The sequence below is a fragment of the Rhopalosiphum maidis genome, chromosome 1 (genome assembly GCF_003676215.2).
Source record: "Rhopalosiphum maidis isolate BTI-1 chromosome 1, ASM367621v3, whole genome shotgun sequence".
NCBI classification, from domain to species: domain Eukaryota; kingdom Metazoa; phylum Arthropoda; class Insecta; order Hemiptera; family Aphididae; genus Rhopalosiphum; species Rhopalosiphum maidis.
In genome coordinates, this window is record NC_040877.1 from 68,229,410 (window position 1) to 68,247,435 (window position 18,026).

An 18,026-nucleotide genomic window follows, 5' to 3' on the forward strand; every position below is an offset into this window, starting at 1 on the left:
TATTTATGTTTTAGATCTTTATTCTTTGTTCTATAGTACAGTTATACCCATTAAGGTAGTTTTTATTGTGGAAAACTAGTAACTAATCAAGGAAATTCATCTTATGTACATTTTTGGCCTATTTGCCATTAGTGTTACAACATACTAAAAATAATATAAATTAATGAATAGTATTTAGATACACTTAAATGGAAAATATAGGTCGTACAGTAATTTGGACAGGTTAATTGTTACAAAATAAACTTACCTCAAGTTTGTACATTACGCTTTATCCAAATCTATGGACCTACATTTTTCAACTACTTCAGGATATCCATTCAATCTTTTGATTATTTTTTGGAACTAGTAAAGGAAGACAATACAGCTGATGAAAGTGCAATTAGGTATTGCATTTCACCTGAAGAAAAGCTCATAATCACTTTGAGGTATGCACTTTATTTTTCCCATACGAATATAACAAATTAACTTTAACTTGAAATATACTTTGAAACAAAAAACATTTTTATAAATGAAAACTTAGTTATTAATGATTTTTACTTAATTAATACTTTTTAACCAAAATATCTACAAACTTATTAATAACTTTTGTTGGAGGTTATGAATGTCTCATTTTTGTCATTTTCATCGACAGTTGTGTTTGAATTTTCATCGATTGAGCAGAAACTATTTTTTGTAATATTTTTTTCTATTGTCTTTTGCAAAAATCTTATTCTTCCAAAATGTAAATATGTGGATTTTTAGATGCTCCTGATCCTGATTTAACAGTCTTACATTTCTTTGCTTCCCTAACATAGTAATCACAAAGACTTTTTTATTTCTTTGTATAATGTTGCCTCTAAAATGGATAAAAATATAATAAATTTAAAAAAAATCGGGAACTTGCTCTGTTGTGTTGTGGGTGTCAAGTACTCGAATGCAAATCTATCTTAAAATATTAATTTTATTATATTGTAAAATTAATATATTCATCACTACGTTCAGAATCTAAAACAATATTATGGATTTTACAGATACCTAGCAAACGGGTAGGTGAGTTGCACCATGGATATAAGATTGGAAAATATACTGTGTCTGTTGTTATTCGTCATGTTTGTGAAGTAATTTGGAGAAAATTGAAAAATATCATCATATCTCAACCCATCAAGGAGATGTGGACAAAAATCTAAAGGGTTTGAAATACATGCAAGGTTCCCTAATTGCATTGGAGCACTTGATGGGAAACACATACATATGATAGAATCAAAACATTCTGGCTCACTTCATTATGTGATGTCAACTATTGTTTTACTTGGGTGGACATTGAAGTTGGGGAAAATAACTAAGCCAATTATAGTAGAATTGTTTGGCATTTATATTTAATAAAACAAGAATATTTAATGTAAACAATCTTTTAAAAAAATAAAATATTATCAGGTTGAATTAAGAATAATTAATTACGTTACCTATTTGTCATTTGTGTGAAACTATTAGCAACACAAGCATACATCTAATATTATATTATAAAAAAGTTTTTTAATATTATTCATTGATTGAACCTACATAGAATTTGTGTGCATAGTTTTTAAAAAAAAGATTAATCCTGCAGATTGCGCTTCTAGTAAATATATAATACAGCAAATACTCTCTATAACGAATTAGAGATTTCTTACGATAAAGAGAGTTTGCATAATAAAGATGGTATAAGAATTATATAATAGGTTATAAATCAAACCAACCATTATAATGTAATATTTATGTTATATATGTTCAATATGTACCGGAACCACAGATATGTATAATAATACATTATGTATATTATACATATCTATGACCGGAACTCGAACTAAACAACAGGAATTGAAAATGTTAAACAAAATATAGAATGTTAGGGAGAAGTTTTAAGCTCAGAAAATGTACTAGGCCGGGCCTTAAAAATAAATAAAAAGGGCTAGATTGGGCTTTTTTTGCCGGGCCGGACTCAAAATATTTAAACCAAGGATGAACCAGCATTTTTTTTTTTGATAAAACTTTTTGAGCCGAGCCGGGCTGAGCTTTTTTTTGGTAGAATTTTTTGGGACGGGCCGGGCTGGGCTTAAACCTAGGTTGGTTTGAGCTTTTTAAGAATTTTTGACATTATCTCTCCTGGGTATTTTTTGGCTTTTTTTTTGTATGACAAATAACCATTATTTAAAACTAAAATGATAAGTTTACTGCAGTTCGATGTTGGGATAATCACAAATAACGAATATTTTAATATTTTAAATAAAAATATTTTAGACTGCTGTGCTTATAAAAAAATATTCTTGGATCGGAACGGGCTTTTTAAGAGCTTATGATGATTTTCGGGCAGGGGCGGGCTTTAGAAAAAAATTGTAGGACCGGGCTAGGCCGTAAATTTATGGCCCTTGCAGATCTAGACTTGTTATCCTCGTACACCACTCAAAATTAAAACAAAAATAATATATACCTATTTCCAAGGGATTAATAATATAATGTTATCGACAATATAATAATAATATGTACTATGCAGTGTGCACTATTATATTTAGTACCTACAATTGTCAATAAAATTATTATCTGTCATTTGAGTTGTGTATTATATTTACAATTCAAATGTATTGTTTATAATAAAAAATTTAAATGATGAAAATGTTTGTAAAAAATACAATTATATTATATTATCTTATACGCTTATGAACAGCAACCTTAGGCGTATTTAGTGAGGTGAAGGAGGGGTGGCAATCGCACCGAGTGCCAATTTGTAAGTCTATTAAAGGATTGCCACACTAGAAGTTAAATTTGTAGGGTTTAAGTTTTATTAGGGGAAAAAAAGCGCCTAGAATTGTAAATACGCCTCTGGCAGTAACTAAATACTATAGAAATTAATTTTTTAATAATATTATTTTAGTTATTTGGCCTTAAACTAATTTATTTATTTTCTTGTTTAAAATTTAAGAACTATAGTTATATGAATATGTGCTTAATTGAATTAATTAAATAAGAATAAATAGTATCAAATAATATGTATTTATGTAAAAATTAATTTAAAAATATAATATATATTATACTATTGGTATTTTTTAGTATAACAATGTATTTTAGCATTATATAATAGAAACTTTAAAAAATTAAGTTAACTGTCAAAAAGATTCTATATTTTTTTTTATTCAAAATATTTTTAAAAAATTAAGAAGGATTTCCATAAGAAAACATTTAAAAAAACAATGTTTATTATATTATTATTATTTATTAGCAATAGATTAAAATAATTTACAAGTAATAAAATATTCATGGGCTTGGTGATATTGTTAATATAATATTAATTAATAATAAGAATAGTAATAGTTATAATAATAAATTTGATTTAATGCTTTCTGAATAAGAATACAAGATAAATTAGAAAATTATGCAGTGGAATTCTACATAATAGATCATGATTATTTTTGTAAACCTATTGAATATACTATTGGTAATTGTTCAAAATAAGTTACCATTTATATAGCTGGATTTGTTGTTTACAAATTAACATCAGCTCTAGTGGCTCTAGATAAGTCCATAGGCGCAATTTTGGCTAAATTTATGTTGACCAAAGCCCCCTACACCCCCCTTATAAAACCAATCATGCATTCATCGTATTAACTTATCATCTATAATTATTAATAGTTTATAATAAAATAACACAAAAAAAAAAACGCTTGCTAAGTCAGAAATCGGAATTTTCAATTTTTAGAAATTTATTAATTATATGCAATATGTTTAATGTATTTCATTTTCATTTTCATTTGGTGAGATAGATCTCTGAAGTAGGAGAGCGAATTTTGTTATTTGAGGAACAAAATCCGCTCTCCAGTTTCAGAGATCTATGTCACTAAATGAAAATCTAGCAAAAAATAATTATTTTTTTAACTGTGAAAATTTATAACTTTAATCTCATATTTTGTATCTACTTGATAATCCCTTTTTAATGAGTTAACAACCACCTTTTTAACTATAATATTTTTGGAGTAAAGTTAAAAATAGAAATTTTGGGACTGTCCACGCCGACGTTTTTGTGGATTCAAATCGTTATACTGCTTGGGTGTGATATCGGATCTCTCTCATTAATATTTTATGTTAAAGCTAACTTAATTATCCACCTACTCATTACAACCGAGTTACATTTTTATCATTTTCCAATTTAACAAAAATTCTTAGTTTTAAAAATTCAGACTTTTTTAATTTAAATTACCATATTTACTTGATTAAAAATTAAGAAAGTAAAAAAAATTATTAAAGTGTACAGGTAAATATATTTTTTATTTTAATTTAAATATTATATTAAAGTGTACATCTTTGAGACATAGAAAAATTATATTTATTATTTTATCTTTATCAATTTTATTGCTTAGATCTCTCTCAATATTAATAAATGATAAATCTGTCAAAAATCCGATTATTTTATTGAAAATTTTGGGGTACTAATATGAATTTTGTGGGTGCTTAGCACCCCCCCCCCCAATTGCGCCTATGGATAAGTCATTGTGAGATTTGTATAAAAGCTTTGCATGTACAATAATAAATTTATATCTTATATTTTTAATAGGGCAACACTTTAAAATGTATTCGTTCACTTCATCAACCGAGACTCAGATAAAGTATGTGATGGGCCATTGAGATGTATAGTATGAACATAGTGATACTAGTGATATCTTAGTTCGTGCCGATGCCCGTCTGTGGTTCTGTCACATTAATATTGTGATAACATGTCTGAATGTATTATTTGTTCTTTGATAATATTTAAAAAGTAAACAATAAATAAAATGCTTGAACATTAAAATTTTTAAATTTTTTTAGTTTCATATGACTGTCATGACGTGTAAGATTATATATTTTTATTTTGTTCAAATATGTTGCTAGATTATAAAAATATAATTGATGTCGATATTTTAAAGAAAATTAACTACCTAGTAACTTTTTAAAATATGTATTTTCAATTTTTATTATACTTCATATTTTTATTAATTGTGGTGTTCATTGTATTGGTTGTGTCTATTGCTGGGTTAAGATGGCATTACGTTAGCAAAAAGAGGAAATGTCCAACTCAATTTAGCATAGCGTTTTTCCATCCTTACTGCAATGCTGGTGGAGGTGGTGAGCGTGTACTATGGTGTGCCGTTAATGCTGTTAATACTGTATACCCTAAAGTAAAAATTGTTATCTATACTGGGGACTTGGAAGTATCTCCAGTAGAAATAATTAAACGAGCAAAACAGAGATTTAATATTACACTGCCAAATAATTTAGAGTTTGTTTATCTGCACAGAAGAAAATGGGTGGAAGCCGAAAATTATCCTTATTTCACTCTTTTAGGACAAAGCCTTGGATCTATCATCTTAGGGTTTGAAGCATTGCGTTTATTTCAACCCGATGTATACATTGATACTATGGGTTATGCATTTACACTGCCATTATTTTCTCTAATTTGTGGTTGTAAAGTCAGTTGTTACGTTCATTATCCAACTATAAGTTCAGATATGATGAATAAAGTGATTCAACAAAAAGGAAAACGTAGAACAATATCTTATATTAAACTTATATATTATCAATTATTTGCCAAACTATATGGTTTAGTTGGCTGGTTTGCTGATTCTATTATGGTAAATAGTTCATGGACTGAAGATCATATCAATACACTTTGGAAGCGGCCCTTAAGCACTTACAAAGTATATCCTCCATGCGATACTTCTGATTTACAATGTTTACTATTAGAAAGACATAAAACCAAATCTGTGAAAATTATAAGTTTAGCACAATTCAGGCCAGAAAAAGATCATCCACTACAACTTAAAGCCATGTATCATCTTAGACAAATTGTGAATGAACAAGTATGGGAAAATATTGAGCTTGTATTTGTTGGTTCAACAAGAAATCAAGAAGATGAAATGAGAGTTGTTGATATGATGGATTTATGTAAACATTTGTCGTTGGAGAATAATGTACGATTTAAAGTGAATATCAGTTATGATGAACTTAAAAATGAACTATCTGAAGGTAAATTCATCATAGTAATAATGTGTAAGTTTTAGAAACTAATATTTTATTAATGCTTCCAGGGCTAATTGGCTTACATGCAATGTGGAATGAACATTTTGGTATTGGAGTTGTAGAATGCATGGCTGCAGGATTAATAATGATTGCACATCGTTCTGGTGGACCTTTAATGGATATAATTATAGAAGATGGCGCTGGACAAAATGGATTTTTAGCTTCAAACGAAGTAGAATATGCACATGCTATACATAAAGCACTGTTGTTGTCAGATACTCAAAAATTGTCGTTACAAAAAGCTGCTAGGGGATCAGTAAATCGGTTTTCAAATCAGCAATTTCATGACAATTTTTTGAGAGCAATACAACCATTGTTTAGTTTAAAAAAATTTAAGTAACTTATTATTTTTAATTAGAGTTAAATTATGAATTTTGTTATCTCTTATTAATTATAATTCATACAGCACTTTAAAAAAATATTTTTTGATGATATTAAAGTTTAATTTGACTTACAAATACTATGATTATTAATTAGTGAAAATATTATAATTAAAATCATTATTAATATTTCAATAATGATTATATTAATTTAAAATATTATATCTATATGTCTATTGTCTATAGACATAAAATATGATGTATATTGTGTAATAATTAACTACTTATTAATTTTTTTTTTCAAATATTATTGAAACTTAATTTTATATTATTTTTGGGTTGATTAATAAATAATATGTATTGTTGTTAATGTTGTGATAATTCGTAAGAAGTTAGAAAGTTTTAAAACATTTTATAATATTTCAAATTAGCATAATATGTTATATAGAATCATATTTAAATATAATTGATAGATAGGATTAAAGCATAATAGAAGTCATCATGATTTGTGGTATAGTTGGTACTATGAATCTTAATTATATACAATTAAATTATCTCAAAATCTTAATTTGTGGTAGATAGGTACAGGCCTTAATGCCTTGTATAGTTAGACTTTAGAGTAAAAAAAACTCAAGTACTCTATGATCTACAAACAGATGACACATTTGTTTATATATCTGTGGGTATACACAATATTATTAATATTTCTAATTAGAGAGCCTAGGCTCTCTATTACTAATTATTAGTGTTTAGTAAGTAGTGTTAATGTATAGAGTACAGTGAAGTTATGAGTTCGTGATTACAATTTAGACAAAATATTGTATTGTCATGAATATACTTAGATGACAAAGACCACTCAGTTATCGAAACATTTTGAAATGTGTAATAAAGATAAATTAATTTTTGCATTTGAAGTGTTAGTAATGTAACTAATGTAAAATAGATTATTTGCTTAAATTTAACGTTCGTATATCTTAAAAAATAAATTATGTGTTCAATGTTCATGCGTGGTATAACTATAAATTTGGTCAAAAATAAAAATTTACCGTAGTTTTCAAAAGCGTCAGGAAAAACCTTTAAAAAAATAACAAAAATGGGAATTTTTACGCATAATCAGTTTTTGACAAAATCAATTTTTTTTTATTTTGCTATAACTCAAACAAATCATTGTAAATACTTGAACTTTTCACCAAATTATTATTATATTTATAATATTAGCGTTATTTCTTTACTATTAAATTTTCAAAATATTTTGATTGTTTTTAAGCTATTTGCAGACAATTTTTTCTAAATTTTTTTTCATAAAATGCCAATAAAAAAAATTTGGCTTTCCAAAAAATCTTTAAAATTTAATACAAGGTTTATTTTAAGTTGTACTTATCATAGTATAAAAAAAATAAATCAAAAATCATTAGTGATGCCCTAAATAATATTATTACCTTTAAGTTTGATAATAGAAAAATTGACTCTAATTTAAAGCTAACTAGCATAAAATTGAATCTGTTGATCGCAAATTTGCTATGTCTTACGTTTATAAGACAGACATCATCATGCGGGTATGACGTTCTCTTAACACTTCTTTCCGTCGTTCGACTTTAACTTTTTTTCTTACAATACGCTACATCAGATTTTTGACGTTAGGAGGTATGACAATCCATTGGTCAAATTGCCCAGCACAAGTATCGATTTGCACTGGTTGATGACTGATTGCTAGACACTCAATTGCCATTTTAGTATGCATTTAATATTTTTGAATCCGAAAAAGCGTCGGGACAAACTTTTATACCGAATAATAACCGTTAAGTGATAACTTACTGACAATCCACTTAATTACATTTTTTAGTGACCGTTTTCTAGACAGTAATTACTATTACTGTTACCCGATTACTATAATTATATACCGAATTTCTGGTGAAACGATTTTCACTTGACCACTTCGAAGGCGGCTTCTACAACACTCGGAATCGAGTTACACTAGTCCCTAGTGTTGTTATAATAGATTGAATTGTTTGGCTGGTTTATTTTATATTTATCGGATCCGCAAATCCGAAATAACGACTTCAATTAGGTAGGTACTTATTTTTGTAGCATTTTTATTTATAAACTATAGAACTATTAGAACTATAGAAGTATGGACTATGGCTGGCCATAGTCATTTTTCGGTTCTTTAGAGATAGCGGCATAAAAAGTTCGAAAGCTCAAAGAGTGACGTATGAGACAGTATTCTGCATTTTTTAAAAATATCTTGTTTGTTATTTAATACAATATTTTATATTATTATGTGGTTTTGACTGTAGTAAATACTAAATAACTTCAACGGCGTGACTGCTCTTAGATCATATATACAATTTTGTATATGCATATAAACATATATACATATGGCATATGCATTATGTATACATTTGTTTTTGATTGTGATCTAAGGATCAATCACAATACGCCTGCAGTCCCAGTGTCCAACGCACACTGATTTTATTGTAATTTTAGTATGATACACTAAATGACTAAGTAATGGTATTCGGTAAAAAAGACAAAAGAAAAAATGAACAATTATAAAAAAAGAATAAATATATTAAATATTAATTGATTATGAAGATTAAAAATAATTATTTAAGCACATTTATTCGAAAAATGTGTATCAAATTATTATTATTAATCATTTATCAATTAATGATAATATCATATTATGATAAAAATGCATCTTACTCTATATTATACTAAGCTATATTGTATTTAATATATAATAATATACTAGGTACCTAATAACCTAATTAGTACTTACCTACATAAAGATGAAGAATGAAAGATATATTTGCTTAAATTTTCTCACATAATTTTATGCAATAAATAAACTACATTTTTCAAAAGAAATACATAAATATATTTCAATATTTTAAAAATTATACTAAATATTTAAATATTATACATTTTTCTTAAAGATTAGATACCGACGGTCAATAAGAAGATGTCAGTGTAGTATATGCTGTCTCTCTCTAATCTACGCGCAACATATAGCAAATTTTACGTTCACAATAATGTCTATAACTATATTAATTTCTCAAATTAGAGTGAAATGACTTCTTATAAAATTTAAAGTTAAAAACATTATCTAGATTCCAGGGCATCTCATAAGTATTTTATTATATTTTTATTTTAAAGCGAGTTATGAGTATTTTAAAACTGTAAATTGTTTATACATCATAACTCGCTTTAAAATTAAAATATAATAAAACGCTTATGAGTTGCCCTAGATAATGTGCTTAACTTCAAATGTTATAAAAAGTCATTTCATTCTAATTTAAAAAAATATTATGGTAATAGACGTTGTAATGATTGTTGTGAACGTAAATAATTTTGCTATGTTGCACGTGGGTTAGAGAGAGAAAACAAATACAGTGTTCTGACATCCTCTTAAGGAGTTTAATGTAGGCAATTTCAATGTGAGTGTATGCGGGTTGTGTAAATGTAAATGTGTACGCAGGTACCATATATTTTCTATGGTAAGTACTAGGTAAGTGATAATTTTTTAATTTATATAATCAATAAATATATTTAAAATTTTTAAAAATTGTTCTTTTTTCCGCGTTCTTTTTTACTTGTTCTTTTTTCCGGGAATCCTAAATAATATTAGTGAAAAAATAATATAAAATTTATAAAAATATAATTAATTTAAATGTACTTATTAATTTGTATTATAGATCATTCCACATTGACAAACATATGGGTTATGCCATGTGAAAAAATGTTCAACATTTAAATTATCAGTTTTAATGTCTGACAATTGGATCTGATAAAACTCATCATCTTTCTCTTGTTGATATACATTTTGGTGAGTATACCTATTTTGTGATGCATTTATACCATCCTCATTATCATGAAAAACTCCTTTTAAGAAACTCTGATTCTTATTGAATATATTTTTTGGATACAAGTCATGGTCAGTGGAGTTTTTATGAATAGCTTGCTCGACAAATGTATTTTCTTTAGTTGACCGGCATTCTTCATTATCAATAAAGTCTTCACCAGCGGACATTTCAATAGATTGATTAGTAATATGGTTATTATATTTACTATTTTTATTGCAAAATGAATTAGAATTTAAATGGTTTGAAAATAGATCTTTTATTTTTGTAATTTCATCGTTAAGTCCATCCAACATTCCATATAATTTGATGCGATCTAATATAAAACATGAAGTAGCTAGAGATTTAAGTGTATTTATTTGCGTTTCTAAAATAATTCATAATATAACCATATAGGTATTATAAGTTTAGTATTAAATAGAATTTTATATTTATAATTTTAAAAGAGAATCTTGTTTCTCTTTTATGTAATTATGTATTTATGTATATATGTATATAGGATATATTGTTTTTTCAGTAGACCTGGTCTAAACTCATAGTCTCACTAATTAGGTAGAAACTTATTTAATTTAAGTGTAGTATTTTAAATAATAATTATGATACATAATTTAAAGATATAGATATAGTAATAAAATGAACGATGAAAATTATATTAAATTACGAAAACAAATAAATGTTTGTTTATATCTTATCTGTCTACAAACAATTATTTAACAATATCAAAGATACTAATGATACTATTTTAATTTTCGAGTATAACCGTATAAATTGAACATATTTTAAATGTCTTTAAAAACAGATTATTCGCAATTCGTAAATATTGAATTTAATGTATGTAGTTAGAAAGAAAATTGTATATAAAGATTGTTTAAAATATTTTTTTTTTAATTACCTTCTTCATACTTGTAGAAATTATCACTTTTTCGATTTTTTTCATTTTTTATTATTCTCTCAGCGTGGAGACATCCTATTTTTTCTTTGTTACATTTTTCGTGTTTAGCAATGCGTGTAGCTATAAATAAAGAATTCATGAAATAATTTTGAATTAGTATTAGTTATTAATTATTACCTAAAACAGTAATACATATGTATACATTACATTTGTTGTATCTAAATGTTTAAATATCTAATACACTGGTATTGTACATAGCATAATTATGAATGAGTAACTTATTATACTATTGATTTCCCTACCTAATATTTTGTAACCTAATAGAAACTAAATTTTCTTATGCAATTTTTAATTTATTACCTTCTTCATACATTTGAAAATTGTCACTTTTTCGATTTTTTTCATTTTTTATTATACTTTCAGCATGAAGACATTCTATTTTTTCTTTGTTACATTTGTCTTGTTTATCAATGTATTGAGCTATAAAATAAATAAAGAATACGTGAAATAATTTATTCATATTGTATTAACATAGCTTGTATTTTATTTATTTTAATATTTTATAATAATGTGCATAATAGGCATAGATGTGCAGACTGAAATTTCTGGAGCAATTAAATTTTTTTTAATATACTTTTTTTTCTTATTAATTAAAAACTGAAAATTAATGCTGTGGCGTATTCAGGGGGGCTATCCCTCCCTTGTTGGCCATATTTACTATTTTTTGTTTTAAAAATTTATATTTTTTTGTATACGTATACGTGAATACATTTTACAATATGTCTTATACAATTTTAGACAGTGTGTGAACTCCCTCCCCCTAAAAAAATTCTGGATACGCCATTGATAATAAATAAAATATAAATTAATTATTCTAATTTCTATAGCATTAAATTTGCCAATATTAACACTAGATGTTAATTCTGGTTCAGTAACAATAGATCATTCGGTCTTGGTGTATTCTACACCTGAATTTATTTTTACTATAGTTAACTTAGATAATACTCGTTCGTATGCACAACTTATAACTGGTATTATATACATTAAATAATCATAGTATGGTAAAAAATCTATGATTACATATGTCTATAATATAGATCATTTAGTTGTAAAACAGAGTCCTGAGTAATAATATTTTTCGGAAGAATAATTTATAAATAACGACGATGTACCCCTACTTGAAAATAAAGTCTCTACATTCAATGAGTACTGTATAGTGACTAGTCAATAATTAATGATTATCGATTTGCTTACTTGAATATTATATTCAAATAGATACATGTATAAAAAATACGTAACAAAGAGGTGATTAAAATGAAAAAAATAACAATAGAAAAAATTTATTTTGAGACAAGAAATGTTGAAATATGAAAATAAAAATATTTCAAGATTTGAATTTGTTAAGAACATATCAAATAAATTTTTACCGTGTATACATAATAACAATAAATGGTAATAAAAAAAAAAAAAATTGACTTGAATTTGTATATTATATATTTAATTAATTGTGATTTTTATGTACAACTTGCTAGTGAATTATATTAGATATTAAAAACAAAAAAAGTACATTTTTAACCACGCCAGTTGTGTTAACATAACAGATAGTATTAAGCCTGTAAAAGTGAGTAAGAAAATTTTCCATTTTGGAAACTAAACCTATTATAACCAGGAACTTAGTTTATCTTATACCTTTCCAAATCCGGGACTGTTTACAACAAAAACGGTATTTCGGACTCAATTTATCTAGCTCCAATGGATTAGAGACGTCATTATAGATTTTTATAGATGGGACATATTTTGAATCATGGTTTTGTGGTTTTTAAAAATACGCTTTGCTATTTAATTTTAGAGTTGAGCAACAAATGTATTTGGTTTACAACGATGTGTATTTTTTGTCTGCTGTCACCTTTTGGAGCAATACCATTGATTGGATTCTTGTTTGAAATTGGATCTAATTGGTACTTTAAGTAGTTAAAATTAAGAACGATCAGGTATAATTTTAAAAATATTTAGGAAATAACAAAAATAATTATCAAAAAATAGGAATGTTTACAAAACTGTATGGTTTTAAATAAAATCGATTTTGTTTTCTTGTCGTAATATAAACAAATGAATAAACGTATATTTGAAAATTTCACTAATTGTCACTATTTAATATTTATATTAACATTTTATAGTCATGGTATTATTATTTTTAAAAAATATTTCGGTCCTTTTTGTGATATTTAAAATTTTTTTTTTCGTCTTTTGTATGATAATACATACTTGTTTACAAATTAAAAACCTTTGAATTGTATAATACAACATTTCTCATTTTTTTTTTTACAATACTGATTTTATTGCAATAAAAATATATCAAAAATATATAGGTAGGCAATAATCAATATTCTAATGATAAATACATTTATTATACCTACTTCCATTGGTTTTATAATCAATATAATATAATTTATATTATAAAATCAATGCTATATACTACTGAGTATCATCATGTAAATCAAAATCTTTCTATTAGTATTTTTAACTATTTTATTTTAGGATTAAATTTTTACAAAATTTGTGTTTCAGTTAAAAAAAATTGTTTGATTTTCTAAACGAATAAATATTATGAATACTACTATGTTTAATATGAATTACGAATAGTATAATTAAAACATTTTAGAAACAACTTTTTATTTTTTATTTGAATCTTGGTAGGTTGTTATTATTATGTGCATTGTGAAGCGTCTTAAATAAATTGTATATGATATGTATTATTATTTAAACTTACATATATTAAAGTTTGAATCACTCGTTGTATTATTATCAATTTCTATTACTTCTAATGTACTGTTTGAACTCAAATCAGTTAGGTTTGATATCGAAAATTCATCTGAAGAATATAAATTAATATTACTTGATTCAATACTTTTGCTACAGATTTTAGGTGATAATGTTTTAATAACAATATTATTTGTTGAATCTTGAACGGACTGAATTTCATTTTTTTGTTTCATTAAATTATTGTATTCTTGCTTAAATCCTATAATTGATAATAATATGTATTATTAGCATTAATAGCAAGTAATGTATCATTTAATTTTTCATTTATAATAATAGTATCTCAGGGGCCAGGGCCTAGTGTGCAGTATATTTTTGGATTTAATAAATTGTTATTTGATTAATATTCAATATTGATTATTGGAAATTATTAATTAGTAGAGCAAGGATGTTGCAGTACTATAAAATTAGTAAAATTGATTGCAGTATTACACTTAAAAAAGTTAAAATATTAAAATTGCATTAAAAAATAACAGTGTTTTATTATAAATGTTTTAAATTTACTGTTATTATCTAAAATTCTACCTACCAAAAATATAAATATATATAATTCAGAATTCTATTCGAAGTAGCTGAAGAACAAATTATAACAATATAACGCATAATTGTTAAATAGTCATATTTCACAAATTATTTTTTATCTACTAACTTGAAATTATGTTTATTTTATAAGATAACATAGATGTTACAACGGTTGAGTGTCGACTATATAACTAAAATAGTTGTATATATAAATGAGTAAATTCAATAAAATTGCTAAAAATTGCACTTAAAACTTTTAGATTTTAGTTCGTACTTATATTACACGCATAACGCATTTAAAACGTACTTAGTAATAAAGTACCAATAATAATTATGCAACTAAGTTATATAATATGTGGCATGATGTGCATTGTGCACTACTAGGTCTATGTTTATCATTTTAAAATATTTTTATGTGTGGAATTATGGAATTAGGTATGCAGTAGCAAAGTACCCTAATTTTAGTCTCTGTAGTATCTAGACAATTAATTACAAAATACATTATTTTATATAGTTTAGACGTATACAGTTCCTCAAAAACCAAAAAGTATTTACCTATAGGTTAATGTTAATCTAATACTTTATTTATTCAAAAGCCTATTTTTGTAAGGAACCAAAGTGTCTATAGGTATCTATGATCTAAAAATAATCATTGTATACACTCGAAAAAAATTAATATTTTTAGAAAAACGTTATTTATTGACTTCAAGTTATGAAAAAAAAAATATTTTCAAAAACATATGTAGTTTTTGAAATAATGAGTGTTGTTTGATACGAGAATTGCCCAGTATATATTATTGTTATTAATTTTTGAGTCAATATTCAATAGTCAATATGTACTGCATTACCTCCTTAGTATCTTACTGTAAAATGTAAAAATGAATTGGTTAATGGTATAAATATGTAGGCTATATCTAAAAATTAATCTACATCTTTTTAAAATGCCATTACTTATTGTAAAATTTATAAAATACCTGACATATTAAGTCACCGCAACTGTTTTTAATTTATTTTAAAACAATTATATAATTGTTATTAATTGTTGATGTAATGTAATATCGCCCAAATTTAAACTTCAAACAGTTATAAAAAAAATTGTTAATATACATTTTTAAATAGCTATAATAATAAATTATAAAGAATCTTATGTAACATTTTCGACCCAGCAAAAATAATAGTTAACATTTTGAAAATCTTATAATGTATACAAAATAATGACGATTGGCAATTAATTTATTTTATTTTTAATAGTATTTTTGGCAGTTTGCTAATACTAAAAGATAGTGAATATATTTACTAAACTATGCACACATATGAATATGATAAGAAAAGAATATAGTTTTTGAGGTACATACAAATTACGTACAAAAAATAGGTTTTTTTTTTAACGAATTATGTCCCGGACGCAATTCGTGTTACTTTTTCATCTACAGTTGATTATTGTAAGTGGTTCCTAAAGTGATATTGCCATTAATAAAGATTATATAAAAAAATTGAAATATTATAATTGTAAGAATATCATTTTTTATCATTGTATTAACATAGGTAATGCCATTTTTATTTACTGTTAGTCCGTGGGTACCTCTTTGATAACATAATATTATATACTATATATAGTCTGTCCAGCGAGAGAACGCATCCATTCTGCACATCCATTCCCCCGCGTCATCGTACTATCAAAACTGGTTCGCTTATGGCTGGGTATCATTGGGGAATGCGCAGAAAAACTGATTTTGGACAGGTTTGAGGGGCGTTCTCTCGCTGGACAGAGTATAGGTACAATAGGTACATACTTTTCAAGCAATTTTCAGTATCTTTTTGATCGTTTTGTACATCCTATAAATCAAATAATAATTTATTTTAATTATTAAAATGTATGAATACATTACATAAAGTCAATCAAGACCAAGATTCAAGATCTAAGAAGACAATATGCAATACATATACTTTATAATCATTTCCAATTTGTTTATTTTTTATTTATATTAAATGATGTAACAAAATATTCAAACCTAATTACACTTTATAGAAGATATCTTAATTTTATTTTTATTTAAAAATTATGATATCATAATTAGTTAATTAAATTAATTTATGAAATAATTATAAAAATAAGAACCCAACCCATGTAAAATAATTAAATAGGTACCTATCAATAAAAACATATTAATATAGTAATGCAACAACAAAAAATTCAAAAAGATGATATCTTTCAGGAATCCACTATGACAGTCATAAACTGTTTAAAAATTTATACATTACAATAATAGTAGTATCATAGATTAAATAAATTTAATCTATGGTAATATATACTATATTTATGTATAGGTTAAACTACACAATGTTGAATGTATTCTATAATATTCATTAAAATATATAATAAGAGTATTTATATATTTATATTGAAATTAATGAAATAATTAAAATGTTCATTCCTATTATGCTTTAAAAATAAAATTATTCAAATTTTAATATTTTGAATTTTTATGTATACCTAAGGACTGTTTTTTTTTTTAAGTTAGATTTTTCTATACAAGCAGTGTCCTGTGATGATAATAACTTATTTTTTAAACAAAGACCACAAAAACTTTTTTCCTGGGAATTGCATTAGAATGTTAGATGATTGTTTTGAAAATTTTGTATCTAAAATCTAATCAACATTAGAATGATTAATTTTTGAGAACTTTGTGTATTAAAGATAATAAGTCCATGATAGATACTCAGGGATATCTTTAAGGGAGTGCTTATACCACACCCTTGTCTCTAGTATTTATAGGTAATTTGTTTGTAATTTAACTGTTTCTTATTAGGTATACTAATGTATTAATGTCTAATACATACCTTCTAATTATTAATATAATAATGTATAATCTAAGCAGTCATGTTTTAATACATTTTTATTAATTATTATATACTCATACTGTTATTTTAATATGTGGTTAAACGGTTAAAGGTACCTACACTTATACAGTTATACATTTCTGTGACTTAAATATTTTACTAAATGTTAAATGTTACTAATATATATCCTTTGGAGCTTTGATTCAACAATATTTCACTTCCATTTCGAGAATGATTTACTTTCATACTGGAACCAATTTTCAAATAAATGTTAAATTAATTTTATCAATTACTGATTATAGCAGATTTTAATTTTACAAATTTTATGTTTTATTTATTGTTATATTCAAAAAATAAAAATATATTGTTGTTAAGAAAATATTTGTAATGGTTTTTTTATAACACTATAGCAACAACAAACCAGAACATAGTATAAAACATTATTTTTATTTTATTTTGAAAGAGTAATAGGGACAATTTATATTTTGAAAATTGCATATTTTCCATTAATTTATCATATTCAAACTCTAATTACCAACTCTACTTATTTATACATTTGTATTTTGTAGTGTTTAAAAAAAATAATGTGACATAATTCTCGTAGACGTTTTAAAAATTTTATTGCAAACATGGCACCAAGAGGGGGGCAAAGCAGGGCTCTATCTCCCCCAGAAAACAGTTCAGCCCTCCACTGAAAAATATGTA

General features: G+C 25.2%; 2 protein-coding genes across 2 annotated transcripts; one reads left to right on the forward strand and one right to left on the reverse strand.

Moving 5' to 3' along the window:
- Nucleotides 1-4,858: 4,858 nt before the first annotated feature.
- Nucleotides 4,859-6,495, forward strand: LOC113558097 (GDP-Man:Man(3)GlcNAc(2)-PP-Dol alpha-1,2-mannosyltransferase). The gene is made up of 2 exons (XM_026963615.1): nucleotides 4,859-6,009; nucleotides 6,072-6,495. Exons 1-2 carry the CDS (start codon nucleotides 4,941-4,943, stop codon nucleotides 6,401-6,403), a joined length of 1,401 nt encoding a protein of 466 aa, XP_026819416.1. The 5' UTR covers nucleotides 4,859-4,940; the 3' UTR covers nucleotides 6,404-6,495.
- A 3,467-nt stretch (nucleotides 6,496-9,962) lies between these two features.
- On the reverse strand, nucleotides 9,963-17,567 carry LOC113550485. The gene is made up of 5 exons (XM_026952359.1): nucleotides 17,562-17,567; nucleotides 16,274-16,316; nucleotides 11,499-11,618; nucleotides 11,139-11,258; nucleotides 9,963-10,562 (listed from the first exon to the last, which is right to left on the reverse strand). Exons 1-5 carry the CDS (start codon nucleotides 17,565-17,567, stop codon nucleotides 10,066-10,068), a joined length of 786 nt encoding a protein of 261 aa, XP_026808160.1. The 3' UTR covers nucleotides 9,963-10,065.
- Between the last annotated feature and the right edge of the window lie 459 nt (nucleotides 17,568-18,026).